The 17,147-nt window shown below is 42.9% G+C and overlaps 1 protein-coding gene across 3 annotated transcripts in view; it reads left to right on the top strand.

Annotated features, from left to right (window-relative positions):
• Positions 1–17,147, top strand: part of LOC118399705 (plexin-A1-like) — a 365,392-nt gene that overhangs the window by 264,674 nt on the left and 83,571 nt on the right. For all 3 annotated transcript variants that reach the window (XM_052473927.1, XM_052473928.1, XM_052473929.1), the window contains exon 12: positions 1,945–2,135. In XM_052473927.1, the coding sequence (XP_052329887.1) occupies positions 1,945–2,135 (191 nt within the window). The remainder of the gene's footprint in view (positions 1–1,944; positions 2,136–17,147) is intronic.

Raw genomic sequence — 17,147 nt, 5'->3', positions numbered from 1 at the left:
GTCAACAAAAACTTCCAAGCAGCCTTCATGTTCCCAGAATTGTCTGTCACCAGTGCAAATATCTTCTGTGGTCCAAAGTCATTGATGACTGCCTTCAGCTCATCTGCAATGTAAAAACGGGTGTGTCTATTGTCCCTTGTGTCTGTGCTCTTGTAGAGTACTGGTTGAGGGGTGGAGATGATGTAGTTAATTATTCATTGCCCACGAACATTCGACCACCCATCAGAGATGATTGCAATAGTCTGCTTCTCTATGATTTGCTTGACCTTCACTTGTACTTCCAATACACATTGCCTGTGGGCATCAGATGTGAACCAGTTGCTTACACAGCTTGAGAAAGACATTCATCAGCATTTCTCTGACTACATTCCTCAATTGAGTCAAAAAAAACTTCTGGTTTCAGGAGGACCATGAGCTGTTGCTATCGATAAGGTGTCTGATTCATCATTTTACCTCAAATAGAAGTAGAGGGACTTTTGTCAGAGGTTGCTTGTTGTGAGCACTGCGGGAACTTTATGCACTTGGCCAGATGATTCTGCATCTTTGTTGCATTCTTCACATATGATTATTCCTCATCCACCAAACTTTACAGTTAGCGCTATGCATTGGTGTAGGAAGCGTTATCCTGGCATCCGCCAAACCCAGATTTGTCCGTCGAACTGCTAGATGGTGAAGCATCATTCTTCACTCAGAGAACGTTGTTCCACTGCTCCAGAGTACAGTTGCAGCTAACTTTACCCCACTCCAGACGCTTGGCATTGAGGTAATCATAGGCTTGTGTGTAGCTGCTCGGTCATGGAAACCCATTTCAAGAAGCTCCTGACGAACAGTTATTGTGCTGACGTTGCTTCCAGAGGCAGTTTGGAACTTGGTAGTGAGTGTTGCAACCGGGGTTAGACAATTTTTATGTGCTACCTGCTTCAGTACTCGGTGGTCCCATTCTGTGAGTTTGTATGGCCTACCACTTCGCGGCTGAGCCGTTGTTGCTCCTAGACATTTCCACTTCACAATAACAGCACTTTGATGAACTGACTTGTTGGAAAGGTGGCATCCTATGACGATGCAACATTGAAAGTCACTGAGCTCTTCAGTAAGGCCATTCTACTGCCCATTTTTGTCTATGGAGATTGCATGGATGTGTGCTCGATTTTATACACCTGTCAGCAACGGGTGTGGCTGAAATAGCTGAATCCACTAATTTAAAGCGGTGTCCACATACCTTTGTATATATATTGTACACTGAGTGTACAAAACATTAGGAACACCTTCCTAAAATTGAGTTGAACTACCCTTTTCCCTCAGAAAGGCCTCCGTTCATTGGGGCATAGACACAAAGTACCCATGTTGACTCCAATGCTTCCCACAGTTGTCAAGTTGGCTGGATGTCCTTTGGGTGGTAGACCTTTCTTTATACACACGAGAAACTGTTGAGCGTGAAAAACCCAGCAGTGTTGCAGTTCTTGAGACACCGAAACCGGTGTGCATGGCCCCCAACTACCATACCCCATTTAAAGGCACTTAAATATTTTGTCATGGCAGTTCTCCCTCATTTGCACAGATACACAATCCATGTCTCATTGTCTCAAGGCTTTGGGGGCTTCCGGGTGGCACATCGGTCTAAGGCACTGCATCTCAGTACTAGAGGAGTGAATTTAAGTGAATTTAACAAGTGACATCAATAAGGGATCATAGATTTCACCTGGATTCACCTGGTCAGTCTGTCATAAAAAGAGCACGTGTTCCTAATGATTTTACACTCAGTGTATATACTTTTCAAGTCTAAATTGGTTTATGTTTATCTCTTGTGACTGGTGTGTGAATAGGGTTGGATGTGTCATTTCACGCTTTCAGCATGTTAACAAAAAACTCTCTCCCAACCCCCTCCCCCACCCACTCCTCTCTCCATCCCTCTTCCCTTTTTCTCCCCCTCCTCCCTCCCTCCAGCCCACCTGTACAAGTGCCCTGCTTTGAGGGACAGCTGTGGCATGTGTCTGAAGGCTGACCCCAGGTTTGAGTGTGGCTGGTGTGTCCAGGAGAAGAAGTGTTCTCTGAGGCAGGAGTGTGTCCCGCTGGAGAGTAGCTGGATGCATGCCACCACCGGCAACAACCGCTGTGCCCACCCCAAGATCACCAAGGTACAGACGGGATGGGAAGGGTGATACTAGAGGGGGAATTTCTGTAGTAAGCTGAAGTAAGGTAGTTAAGTTTTCTATTGGAGTGAAGTTTCAAAGTGAGTTTAGATGAGGTATTGAAATCATGTGGATGAGACTGGGACAGTAGGGCTATAGAGGACATGAAGAGAGCTAGACACAACAGAGACTGTATTGTCTCACAAATGGGAAGGACAGAGGAGGCAGTCTACGGGAGGGACATCACTGAGATGAGATGACTGATGAAGGGAAGCTGTGTGCGCGTGTGCTTTTGTTTTACTATCATATTCGGCAATGTTCCCGTGTGCAGCTCCCCTGGGTCTGCCGCACAGAATAAATATCAGCCCGCTCAGAGAAGCACGCAGCTCCCCTGGGTCTGCCGCACAGAATAAATATCAGCCCGCTCAGAGAAGCACGCAGCTCCCCTGGGTCTGCCGCACAGAATAAATATCAGCCCGCTCAGAGAAGCACGCAGCTCCCCTGGGTCTGCCGCACAGAATAAATATCAGCCCGCTCAGAGAAGCACGCAGCTCCCCTGGGTCTGCCGCACAGAATAAATATTTACATTTACATTTAAGTCATTTAGCAGACGCTCTTATCCATCAGCCCGCTCAGAGAAGCACGCAGCTCCCCTGGGTCTGCCGCACAGAATAAATATCATCCCGCTCAGAGAAGCACGCAGCTCCCCTGGGTCTGCCGCACAGAATAAATATCAGCCCGCTCAGAGAAGCACACAGCTCCCCTGGGTCTGCTGCACAGAATAAATATCAGCCCGCTCAGAGAAGCACGCAGCTCCCCTGGGTCTGCCGCACAAAATAAATAATCAGCCCGCTCAGAGAAGCACGAGATTGAACTTCACTCAACTTTCTAGAGTTTTCCCCGTTAATTAATTAACATCTTCAACGTTTCCCTTTTACTGTTGGATTTGTGATCGAATCAATGCATTATTAGCCACTTTCAATGCAACATACCGAAACACAACAAACTATGCAAGACTTATTAGTATGCAAAACTAACTATGCAAGACTTATTAGTATGCAAAACTAACTATGCAAGACTTATTAGTATGCAAAACTAACTATGCAAGACTTATTAGTATGCAAAACTAACTATGCAAGACTTATTAGTATGCAAAACTAACTATGCAAGACGTATTAGTATGCAAAACTAACTATGCAAGACTTATTAGTATGCAAAACTAACTATGCAAGACTTATTAGTATGCAAAACTAACTATGCAAGACTTATTAGTATGCAAAACTAACTATGCAAGATATTTTTGTTGAAGGCAGAACGCATTGGGAGTAGGATTATATTGCATTAACACGCATGACTCCGCTCATACTCATAACCAATCACAGCTGCAGTAGGCTTATACTGCAAATAGAACATTGCCATATATGGATCAGTGCCATTCACTTTGAACTGGACAGTTTTTACAGCATGAGCGGTCATGAATAGATGCGCTTGTTTTGAGATCAAACTGAGAGTTGCATGTAGCCAAGTGTACACATTTAAGTGATAATGTCTGAGAAGCCGGTGTTTGGAGAATACATTGACATGGGTGTTGTTAAGCCCTCGACTTCATCTTGAGATCTCAGGATGCCAGTATATCCTCCAAACACTGGCTGCTCGGGCATTATCACTTTTATACAACAGGTTATCAACATCTTCAAATAATGATTGACAAATTTTCATAAACAACTTTATTTGGATTTAGTTACTGAGTGGCGCAGCGGTCTAAGTCACTGCATCTCAGTGCTAGAGGCGTCACTACAGACACCCTGGTTCAAATCCAGGCTGTATCACAACCGGAGGTGATTGGGAGTCCCATAGCGCGGTGCACAATTGGCCTAGTGTCATCCGGGTTTGGCCGGTGTAGGCCATAATTGTAAATAAGAATTTACTCTTAACTTACTTTCCTAGTTAAATAAAGGTGAAATAAAAATGTTAAAAATGATTGGATAAATGTTTTTCACAGTATCTCATCCTTCCACAAGTTATAGTCCGACACAAATCTAGGGTTGCTCCCCAGGCCGGCTGGTCATTCGTTCCATTGGTTAGTTCAAAATGTTCCATTGCCATACTGGCTGGCAATGTTCTTATCCCTTGTTTGCTAGTTCGCCAACTATGGCTAACTTACAGTTACATCAAATAGTGCAGCCAGAATAACAGCAAAGTAGCTGCGTTTGCATTTGTTTAAGCTGTTTTCTTGTGACCTTTATTACACTGTTGTTCAGAGGAGCTAGCCAACACCACAGCTAACACAATAACTTCAAATTGAAGCTGGAAAGACTGCAAACTATAGTAGCTGCACTTCGTTTCGTTTGACCTTTTTTCAATTGGCTTTTAAAAAAATATATCCATAAAATGATGCCAGCTGATTCATGATTTCGACTGGCTGAGAAACGCTGCCTGCCTGTCTCGTCCTGACTCGTTCATTACTATGGGACAGCTGGAGATCGAATTTGAGTATTGAAATAATGTTGCAAATGTCGGAGAGACAGACAGCAAGGTTTATACAAATCTCCGCTGTTGAAAACAACTAAAATGTTAGTCTAAATAAATCTGAGAATGTCTAGATGTTTTTATAGTGGAGATCAAGTTTATAACTTGCCTGGTTGGGCTGATGACAGTGGCTTGTCCAGTCAGATGAAACAGAGAAAATAGGCATTTTAACATCATAGATTTAGCCAGTGGTAGAATAGACACTGGCTGGAATGCGCTTTTAACCAGCATTCAGGATTAGACCCACCTGTTGTATATTTGTTCATATCCTTTGCTAGTTAGTGAGTTATTAGCCCAGTTGAAAATCATTTGTAGTCAGCAATGGGGGAGTGATTACTTCCTACAAGAGGACAAAATGTGTACATTTCTAGACATCTTTGAAATACAAGTCAATCAAATGTATTTATATCAGCAGATGTTACAAAGTGCTATACAGAAACCCAGTCTAAAACCCCAAATAGCAAGCAATGTGGATATAGAAACACAGTGGCTAGGAAAAACTCCCTAGAAATGCAAGGAACCTAGGAAAAAATCTAGAGGAACCAGGCTCTGAAGGGTGTCCAATCCTCTTCTGGCTGTGCCAGGTGGAGATTATAAGAGTACATTGCCATTTAAGGCCAGATTGTTCTTCAAGATGTTCAAATGTTCATAGATGACCAGCAGGGTCAAATAGTAATCACAGTGGTTGTAGAGGGTGCAACAGGTCAGTACCTCAGGAGTAAATGTCAGTTGGTTTTTCATAGCCGAGCATTCAGAGGTCGAGACAGCAGGTGTGGTAGAGTGTGAGAGAGAGAGAGTGAGTCGAAAACAGCAGGTCCGGGACAAGGTTGCACGTCCAGTGAACAGGTCAGGGTTCAATAGTCACAGGCAGAACAGTTGAAACTGGAGCAGCAGCACGACCAGGTGGACTGGGGCCAGCCAGTAGTCATCAGGCCAGGTAGTCCTGAGGCATCGTCATAGAGCTCAGGTTCTCCGGGAGGGGAAGGAGAGAGAGAATTAGAGGGAGCATACTTAAATTCACTCAGGACACCAGATAAGACCGTAGAAATACTCCAGATATAACAGACTGACCCTAGCCCCCTGGCACATAAACTATTTCAGCATAGATACTGGAGACTGAGACTGGTGGGTCGGGGGACACTATGGTCCCATCCGACGATACCCCCGGACAGGGCCAACAAGGCAGGATATAACCCCACCCACTTTGCCAAAGCACAGCCTCCACACCACTAGAGAGATACAGACTACCCGCTTACTACCCTTAGACAAGACTGAGTATAGCCCACGAAGATCTCCTCCACCTCACAAGCCAGAGGGTCGCAAAACCGGACAGGAAGATCACGTCTGTGACTCAACCCACTCAAGTGACACCCCCCTCCTAGGGACGGCATGGAAGAGCGCTAGTAAGCCAGTGACTCAGCTCCCATAATAGGGTCAGAGGCAGAGAATCCCAGAGAGGGGAGCTGGCCAGGCAGAGACAGCAAGGGCAGTTTGTCACTCCAAGTCAGGTAAATCGTTGTTTTGTTTTTGTCTTAAAGGGGCAGAGTTTTGTTTTGAGGCAGGCTTGAATAAGCTAAGTAGCCAATTGGCAGAGGATAGCATAATTCAAATAAATTCTCTGTCATAATGGTATGGAAATAGCAATGAAGTGGTTTCTTGCATCAAACAACACAACAACATTTTCAGTCACCTCCTTGTCTGATGGACAAGTGGATAAACAGGTTAATGTTAAGCCCTGCATGTTTTTTTGTCTCATGAAATGTAGGCCTACATTGAACACCACACATTGGCTCCTACTGTAGGCTGATTGATAGAACCACAATTTCCATGGTAAAATGTTATGAGATCAATTTCCTCCATTGCTTTTGGTGGTGGGCCACTCTGGTAGGCTTCCATAATGATCAACTAGCCACAGAGCCTAGTTGACCACTCTCTGAAACTGTAACTTAAAGCGGTTACAGCCTCAGTGTTCACAGTATCACGCACTGGAAGTTGCACAGAACTGAAACAATGTTCAGGTTTGAGCTCAGTAGACTATAAATGGCAGCTTTTATTTCAGCTCATGAAACATGGGGTCAACACTTTACATGTTGCGTTTCTATTTTTGTTCAGTGTACCCACGTGTTTCCTTTATTCTGTCAGTTACCTGGTGTTTTTTTTTCATCTCTCTCTCTCTCTCTCTCTCTCTCTCTCTCTCTCTCTCTCTCTCTCTCTCTCTCTCTCTCTCTCTCTCTCTCTCTCTCTCTCTTTCTCTCTCTCTCTCTTTCTCTCTCTCTTTCTCTCTCCCTCCCTTTCTAATCCTTTTCTCCCTCTTTCTAATTGTCACACTGAGATGAAGAATATACAGTTTTTCATTTCAGTTTTCTACTACCTCCTTACTGAAATGTGTGAGCTAGTTCACTGTTGGGGGTGATGGATCACGTGTCCTTTGCATTTAACTTAATGTCCTGTTTGACACAAGCCTCCTCAGTTTCTGAATGCTTAATGGAGATATTGGAATAATTGTGGCACTGGCACACAGATAGATCCACTAGCTAATGCTCCCTCACTCACTCATGCTGCACTTATCTCTTTGAAACAAGCGCACAAAGGCAATTGGGTTGTGTGTGTGGGTTGGAGGGGTGTGTGTGTGTGTGTGGGTTGGAGGGAAGTATATGTGTGTGTGTGTGGGTTGGAGGGGGTGTGTGTGTGTGTGTGTGTGGGTTGGAGGGGTGTGTGTGTGTGTGGGTTGGAGGGAAGTATATGTGTCTGTGTGGGTTGGAGGGAAGTGTATGTGTGTGTGTGTGTGTGTTGGAGGGAAGTATATGTGTCTGTGTGGGTTGGAGGGAAGTATATGTGTCTGTGTGTGTGTGGGGATCTCCAGGAGTAGGGCTAAAGCTTGGCCTGAGGGCAAGATGTTGGTGGCACAAAAGAACACGGTGAAAAAACAGACATATAGTATAAGAGCTTAAAATATAGAGGTGGTAGAAAAGAGGGTTTAGAAAGCAAGAAACCAAGTGAAAAGAGAGATGGAGGAATGGTGTGTCTTAACAGTGAGACAGACACAAGGGCAAAAACAAATTAGCATCCATCTAATACTATCACAATGTTGCCTCGACGTTGCTACAACATTGCCATATTATTTTCCTCTGACATGAACATTACGGGAACATTGGACAGTGGACATATTACAAACTGAAAACCTCTCATCTTTCCTTGAAACGATCAGTCTGGGTTGTTCCCTTTTGGGTAGTGTAACATTTCACATTTTAACATTCTCAAATAGAGAGCACTTGTTCAACTTAAAAATAATAAAAACATGTTTTCCCATCTCAAGAGATTAAATTAAAAACTGTCTATAGTAAGTGCCATTACGTAACCGTGTTGACCGAATCAGTAAATCCCCATGTGGCACGAGGAATGGGAGCTTCTTGTGTGCAACAGGGAGTGGCAATTAAATGCAAGTTTCAGACTTTTTAAACACTTTTATTTTTGCTTGTCAATCTATGGGTTGGTGTGTTTTGCTCGACCCGTTCAGTTTTCCACCAGAAAATGGCCAACAGAGTACAACCGGCTCACCTGCTTTTACACTATGATTTTACTGTTAGATGTTCAATGTTTCTTTTGAAACAAATATTTAAAAAGGAATATTTTCACCATATTAAAACGAGAGTTCATTTTACAAAACACGGTTGACTTTAAAATGAGGGACATGTTTTTTCTTTAAAAATGTTTTACCTTAAAATGAGTCACTAATTAATGAATGAAATAATAATCTCAAAAAATGACTTTGTCAAAGTAACAATATAACTAGGGCTTTATATGATGATGAAAACATGGTGACTTTTTTTGGTTAAGTGGGTTAAAGTCTTCCACAAAGTCACAGAGTGACAGGGATTTGAGGCATGGAGATTGAGAGGCATTTCATTCTATTTCTCCCTGCAAACTCTGTTCACTTGGATACATTACAGTACTGAGCAGTAGGGTACCACATTGTTAGCCTGTAATAATGCTAGTTCTACGCTAAGTGCACTAGCCGCTGTGTGGCCCTTTATTACCTTCCGGATTAACCCTTCATTTCATTGGGACGACTGGGATTGAGAAGCATTTCATTCTATTTCTCCCTGCAAACTTGCCCAGTTTGACATTGTGCAATATTGAGCAGCATTGTTAGCCTGTCCAAGTGAGACAACGCTGTCCTAATATTAATCCTATAATATTTCATTAGAGTCAGGCTCTCTCTCTGTCTTTCTCTGTCTCTCTCACTCTGTCTTTCTCTGTTTTTCTCTGTCTCTCTCGCGCTCTGTCTTTCTCTCTCTCTATCTGTGTGTGTGTGTGTGTGTGTGTGTGTGTGTGTGTGTGTGTGTGTGTGTGTGTGTGTGTGTGTGTGTGTGTGTGTGTGTGTGTGTGTGTGTGTGTGTGTGTGTGTGTGTGTGTGTTTGTGTTTGTGTGTTTCTCCCATAATGGGAAGTGATGTTTTCACTCTGTACATTTTTTAGGGTTTGTATCCGACATCATTCGCTAGATTAACTAATCTTACATTCCCAACCAAAAACAGCTGACTCCCTTATGACTTATCCCCACAAAAACAACACACACACAGATAGACACATAGACAGAGAGACAGACGGACAGACCCTTTGTGTGTGTCAGGGTTGGGGTTAACCCCACAAATGCATTTCTAATTCAATTCCCTCAAATCAAATGTATTTATATAGCCCTTCTTACATCAGCTGATATCTCAAAGTTCTGTACAGAAACCCAGCATAAAACCCCAAACAGCAAGCAATGCAGGTGTAGAAGCAGGGTGGCTAGGGAAAACTCCCTAGAAAGGCCGGAACCTAGGAAGAAACCTAGAGAGGAACCAGGCTATGAAGGGTGGCCAGTCCTCTTCTGGCTGTGCTGGGTGGAGATTATAACAGAACATGGCCAAGATGTTTAAATGATAATAATCACAGTAGTTGTCGAGGGTGCAACAGGTCAGCACCTCAGGAGTAAATGTCAATTGGCTTTTCATAGCCGATCTTTCAGAGTATCTCTACCGCACCTGCTGTCTCTAGAGAGTTGAAAACAGCAGATCTGGGACAGGTAGCACGTCCGGTGAACAGGTCAGGGTTCCACAGCCGCAGGCAGAACAGTTGAAACTGGAGCAGCAGCACGGCCAGGTAGACTGGGGACAGCAAGGAGTCATCATGCCAGGTAGTCCTGAGGCATGGTCCTAGGGCTCAGGTCCTCCAAGAGAGAGAAAGAAAAAGAAAGAGAGAATTAGAGAGAGCATACTTAAATTCACACAGGACACCCTGTAAATTCCTCTCCCTGTAAATTCCATTGAATTCAATTTCCAGGTCAGTCTTTGAATTCAAAGATGATTAAATTCCTCTCAATTCAAATGTTAGGTAAATTCCAATAATTATATTACCATTATTATCACCAACATTTCCACTTTTGATTTCAATCCTCTCAGGCTGATCATATCACAAGTTGAAATGATTCAACACATCCTGCAGTCAATATTTTTGTACTTAAAGCATACATTTAATTAACTGGGAAATTTGCAAATATTGAATTCCAATCCAAACAGTCTAATTCCAATTCCATAACTTAAAGGTTGTTGAAATTCTAATTGAATTCAATTTAAATTCTCCACTTCATGAGTCATATGGACCCCAACCCGTGTGTCTGTTCTTTCTAGGTTGGAACTGGTCGTTAAAAGGCTATTGATTTCCTTGCTATGCCCTCCCCTATGTATTGTTAAGCAAAATTGTCTATTTCTGGAAATGGTGGCTTAAGCACTCTATTTCTCCGTCTCTCTCTCCTCACCTCTCTCTCTCTCTCTCTCTCATATATATATAGTCCTTTCATAGTGCATCGACCTAGCTACAGCGATGCACCACACCACCCATGTTACAGCACTGACAACATCACCCAGGTTACAACACTGAGCAACCGAACATGGCTATATCACTGACAACATCACCCAGGTTACATCAGTGACCACACCACCCATGTTACAGCACTGACTACACCACCCAGGTTACAGCACTGACTACACCACCCAGGTTACAGCACTGACTACACCACCCAGGTTACAGCACTGACTACACCACCCAGGTTACAGCACTGACTACACCACCCAGGTTACAGCACCGACCACACCACCCATGTTACAGTACTGACTACACCACCCAGGTTACAGCACTGACCACACCACCCAGGTTACAGCACTGACTCAACCACCCAGGTTACAGTACTGACTGACTCAACCACCCAGGTTACAGTACTGACTGACCACACCACCCAGGTTACAGCACTGACTACTCCACCCAGGTTACAGCACTGACTACACCACCTAGGTTACAGCACTGACTACACCACCTAGGTTACAGCACTGACCACACCACCCATGTTACAGCACTGACCTGACCACCCAGGTTACAGCACTGACTCAACCACCCAGGTTACAGTACTGACTGACTACACCACCCAGGTTACAGTACTGACTGACCACACCACCCAGGTTACAGCACTGACCACACCACCCAGGTTACAGCACTGACTACACCACCCAGGCTACAGTACTGAATACACCACCCGTGTTACAGCACTGAAAAACAACTACCAGTGTGACAAAGGACCTCCATCTTGCATTTTGATATTAACAGCAACATTATTCCTTTTTTTTGTATTCAAGCATGCAATTGCAGAGTAGCAGCAGTGTTACAAGCAGCACTGTTACAAACTGAACATTCTTCAGTTGACCTTAGCTTGTGTTTCTCAGTGAATTGTTTCTAAATCGACCATGATTAGTTTGCAACACTCCACTGTTATATAGACTCTGTAGGCTTGTTTCCAGAATATTTCATCTCTGTCTGATATTGCAATTAATGTCTAGTTCTTTTGACCAAATCCATCATGTTCTTCTTACTTTTCAAGTAGATCACATCGTATTACTTCATGTAAAATATGCATAATGTATGCCAGGTATGAATTCATACATAAATTCATATGACTGAATATGTCCAACTCTTTAAACTCAATGGCTCAAATGCTTTTATATGACCATATCTTATGACTTCATTGTCCCACTGTTATGACTAGATATATTCTAATTCACATGACACACACACACACACCTTCTTCTTTGTCTGCAAACGTAACTCAGAGGTCATTTCACCCCCCTCTATCCCCCTCTCCAGCTCTGAATATATTCTCTCTCCGTTGTAGATGTTCCCTTTCATTTGGATGATAAGACCCTCGACCAGCTCCACTGTGTTCATCTTAGATTCAGCTCTCTCCTCTCAGACTCTTTCTTACCAGATTGCTATCTCCAGACCAGACCCACTGCACACAGTGACAACAATAGGCCCCACATAAAGAGCATGGCACAGTCAAAATGCACTCTCTCCTTTTCTTTCTTTTTCTTTCTCTCTTCTCTGTTTTCTCCTCTTTTTCTGCCTCTCTATCGCTCTTTCTTTCTCTCTTACTCTCTGCCCCCTCTCTGTGGATAGATAACTAATGTGTGACGAATAAGCGTAGTGTTTTGCATGGTCTTTTTTTGTCTTCATCTTTTTCTGCTTTGTACGTTTGTTAATACACGTGACGCATACCCACTTATTTGCTAATACACGTGACCCATACCAATGTTATTTGCTAATACACGTGACCCATACCAATGTTATTTGCTAATACACGTGACCCATACCAATGTTATTTGCTAATACACGTGACCCATACCAAATGTTATTTTATAATACACGTGACCCATACCAATGTTATTTTATAATACACGTGACCCATACCAATGTTATTTTATAATACACGTGACCCATACCAATGTTATTTTATAATACATGTGACCCATACCAATGTCATTTGCTAATACACGTGACCCATACCAATGTTATTTTATAATACATGTGACACATACCACGTTATTTGTTAATACACGGGACGCATAGCCACGCTATTTGTTAATACACGTGACGCATAGCCACGTTATTTGTTAATACACGGGACCCATACCACGTTATTTGTTAATACACCGGACGCATAGCCAATGTTATTTGATAATACACGGGACCCATAGCCACGCTATTTGTTAATACATGTGACCCATAGCCACGCTATTTGTTAATACACGGAACGCATAGCCACGCTATTTGTTAATACACGGGACGCATAGCCACGCTATTTGTTAATACACAGGACGATAGCCACGCTTATTTGTTAATACACGGGACGCATAGCCACGTTATTTTTAATACACGGGATGCATAGCCACGCTATTTGTTAATACACGGGACCATAGCCACGCTATTTTTAATACACGGGACCCATACCACGCTTATTTGTTAATACACGGACGCATACCAATGTTATTTGTTAATACACGGACCCATACCACGTTATTTGTTAATACACGGGACCCATACCAATGTTATTTTATAATACACGGGACGCATAGCCACGCTATTTGTTAATACACGGACCCATAGCCACGTTATTTGTTAATACACGTGACGCATACCACGTTATTTGTTAATACACGGGACCCATAGCCAATGTATTTGTTAATACACGGGACGCATAGCCACGCTATTTGTTAATACACGGGACGCATAGCCACGCTATTTGTTAATACACGGGACCCATAGCCACGTTATTTGTTAATACACGGGACCCATACCAATGTTATTTGTTAATACACGGGACCCATACCAATGTTATTTGTTAATACACGGGACGCATAGCCACGCTATTTGTTAATACACGGGACGCATACCACGTTATTTGTTAATACACGTGACCATACCAATGTATTTGTTAATACACGGGACGCATAGCCACGTTATTTGTTAATACACGGGATGCATAGCCACGCTATTTGTTAATACACGGGACGCATAGCCAGGTTATTTGATAATACACGTGACGCATAGCCACGCTATTTGTTAATACACGTGACCCATACCCAGGTTATTTGATAATACACGTGACCCATACCAATGTTATTTGCTAATACACGTGACCCATACCAATGTTATTTTATAATACACGTGACCCCCATACCAATGTTATTTGCTAATACACGTGACCCATACCGATGTTATTTTATAATACACGTGACCCCCATACCAATGTTATTTGCTAATACACGTGACCCATACCAATGTTATTTTATAATACACGTGACCCATACCAATGTTATTTTATAATACACGTGACCCATACCAATGTTATTTGCTAATACACGTGACCCATACCAATGTTATTTTATAATACACGTGACCCATACCAATGTTATTTGCTAATACACGTGACCCATACCAATGTTATTTTATAATACACGTGACCCATACCAATGTTATTTTATAATACACGTGACCCATACCAATGTCATTTGCTAATACACGTGACCCATACCAATGTTATTTTATAATACATGTGACGACGCATAGCCACGTTATTTGTTAATACACGGGACGCATAGCCACGCTATTTGTTAATACACGGGATGCATAGCCACGTTATTTGTTAATATACGGGACGCATAGCCACGTTATTTGTTAATACACCGGACGCATAGCCACGCTATTTGTTAATATATGTGACGCATAGCCACGCTATTTGTTAATACACGGAAGGCATAGCCACGCTATTTGTTAATACACGGGACGCATAGCCACGCTATTTGTTAATACACGGGACGCATAGCCACGCTATTTGTTAATACACGGGACGCATAGCCACGTTATTTGTTAATACACGGGATGCATAGCCACGCTATTTGTTAATACACGGGACGCATAGCCACGCTATTTGTTAATACACGGGACGCATAGCCACGCTATTTGTTAATACACGGGACGCATAGCCACGTTATTTGTTAATACACGGGACGCATAGCCACGTTATTTGTTAATACACGGGACGCATAGCCACGTTATTTGTTAATACACGGGACGCATAGCCACGCTATTTGTTAATACACGGGACGCATAGCCACGTTATTTGTTAATACACGTGACGCATAGCCACGCTATTTGTTAATACACGGGACGCATAGCCACGCTATTTGTTAATACATGTGACGCATAGCCAAGCTATTTGTTAATACACGTGACCCATACCCAGGTTATTTGATAATACACGTGACCCATACCCAGGTTATTTGATAATACACGTGACCCATACCCAGGTTATTTGTTAATACACGTGACCCATACCCAGGTTATTTGTTAATACACGTGACCCTACCCAGGTTATTTGATAATACACGTGACCCATACCCAGGTTATTTGATAATACACGTGACCCATACCCAGGTTATTTGTTAATACACGTGACCCATACCCAGGTTATTTGTTAATACATGTGACCCATACCCAGGTTATTTGATAATACATGTGACGCATAGCCACGCTATTTGTTAATACACGTGACCCATACCCAGGTTATTTGATAATACACTTGACCCATACCCAGGTTATTTGTTAATACACGTGACCCATACCCAGGTTATTTGATAATACACGTGACCCATACCCAGGTTATTTGTTAATACACGTGACCCATACCCAGGTTATTTGATAATACACGTGACCCATACCCAGGTTATTTGATAATACACGTGACCCATACCCAGGTTATTTGATAATACACGTGACCCATACCCAGGTTATTTGATAATACACGTGACCCATACCCAGGTTATTTGATAATACACGTGACCCATACCCAGGTTATTTGATAATACACGTGATCCATACCCAGGTTATTTGTTAATACATGTGACCCATACCCAGGTTATTTGATAATACATGTGACGCATAGCCACGCTATTTGTTAATACACGTGACCCATACCCAGGTTATTTGACAATACACTTGACCCATACCCAGGTTATTTGTTAATACACGTGACCCATACCCAGGTTATTTGATAATACACGTGACCCATACCCAGGTTATTTGTTAATACACGTGACCCATACCCAGGTTATTTGATAATACACGTGACCCATACCCAGGTTATTTGATAATACACGTGACCCATACCCAGGTTATTTGATAATACACGTGACCCATACCCAGGTTATTTGATAATACACGTGACCCATACCCAGGTTATTTGATAATACACGTGACCCATACCCAGGTTATTTGATAATACACGTGACCCATACCCAGGTTATTTGATAATACACGTGACCCATACCCAGGTTATTTGTTAATACACGTGACCCATACCCAGGTTATTTGATAATACACGTGACCCATACCCAGGTTATTTGATAATACACGTGACCCATACCCAGGTTATTTGATAATACACGTGACCCATACCCAGGTTATTTGATAATACACGTGACCCATACCCAGGTTATTTGTTAATACACGTGACCCATACCCAGGTTATTTGTTAATACACGTGACCCATACCCAGGTTATTTGATAATACATGTGACGCATAGCCACGCTATTTGTTAATACACGTGACCCATACCCAGGTTATTTGATAATACACTTGACCCATACCCAGGTTATTTGTTAATACACGTGACCCATACCCAGGTTATTTGATAATACACGTGACCCATACCCAGGTTATTTGTTAATACACGTGACCCATACCCAGGTTATTTGATAATACACGTGACCCATACCCAGGTTATTTGATACATACACGTGACCCATACCCAGGTTATTTGATAATACACGTGACCCATACCCAGGTTATTTGATATACACGTGACCCATACCCAGGTTATTTGATAATACACGTGACCCATACCCAGGTTATTTGATAATACACGTGACCCATACCCAGGTTATTTGATAATACACGTGACCCATACCCAGGTTATTTGATAATACACGTTTTTATACCACTGTGCCACCACTGTGTTTTTATACCACTGTGCCACCACTGTGTTTTTATACCACTGTGCCACCACTGTGTTTTTATACCACTGTGCCACCACTGTGTTTTTATACCACTGTGCCACCACTGTGTTTTTATACCACTGTGCCACCACTGTGTTTTTATACCACTGTGCCACCACTGTGTTTTTATACCACTGTGCCACCACTGTGTTTTTATACCACTGTGCCACCACTGTGTTTTTATACCACTGTGCCACCACTGTGTTTTTATACCACTGTGCCACCACTGTGTTTTTATACCACTGTGCCACCACTGTGTTTTTATACCACTATACTATTTTAACACACTGTGCCACTAAAAACCTGTCCCCTGAAACTGTTAGTGTGTTATTTCTAGCCTCTAGCATTCATGAGTTCTGTTCCACAAAGTACATGTAGATGGACTTTACTACACAGTAGATTTATGTAGAGAGGGGGAGAGAGGGAGACGGAGCGAGAGGGCGGGAGACGGAGCGAGAGGGCGGGAGATGGAGCGAGAGGGCGGGAGACGGAGACGAAGGGCGGGAGAAACGGAGGGCGGGAGATGGAGCCGAGGGAGACGGAGCCGAGGGAGACGGAGCCGAGG

This window comes from Oncorhynchus keta, chromosome 21 (genome assembly GCF_023373465.1).
Source record: "Oncorhynchus keta strain PuntledgeMale-10-30-2019 chromosome 21, Oket_V2, whole genome shotgun sequence".
Lineage (NCBI taxonomy): Eukaryota > Metazoa > Chordata > Actinopteri > Salmoniformes > Salmonidae > Oncorhynchus > Oncorhynchus keta.
The sequence above is the reverse complement of the archived record's forward strand: the minus strand, read 5'-3'. Positions and strand labels throughout refer to the sequence as shown.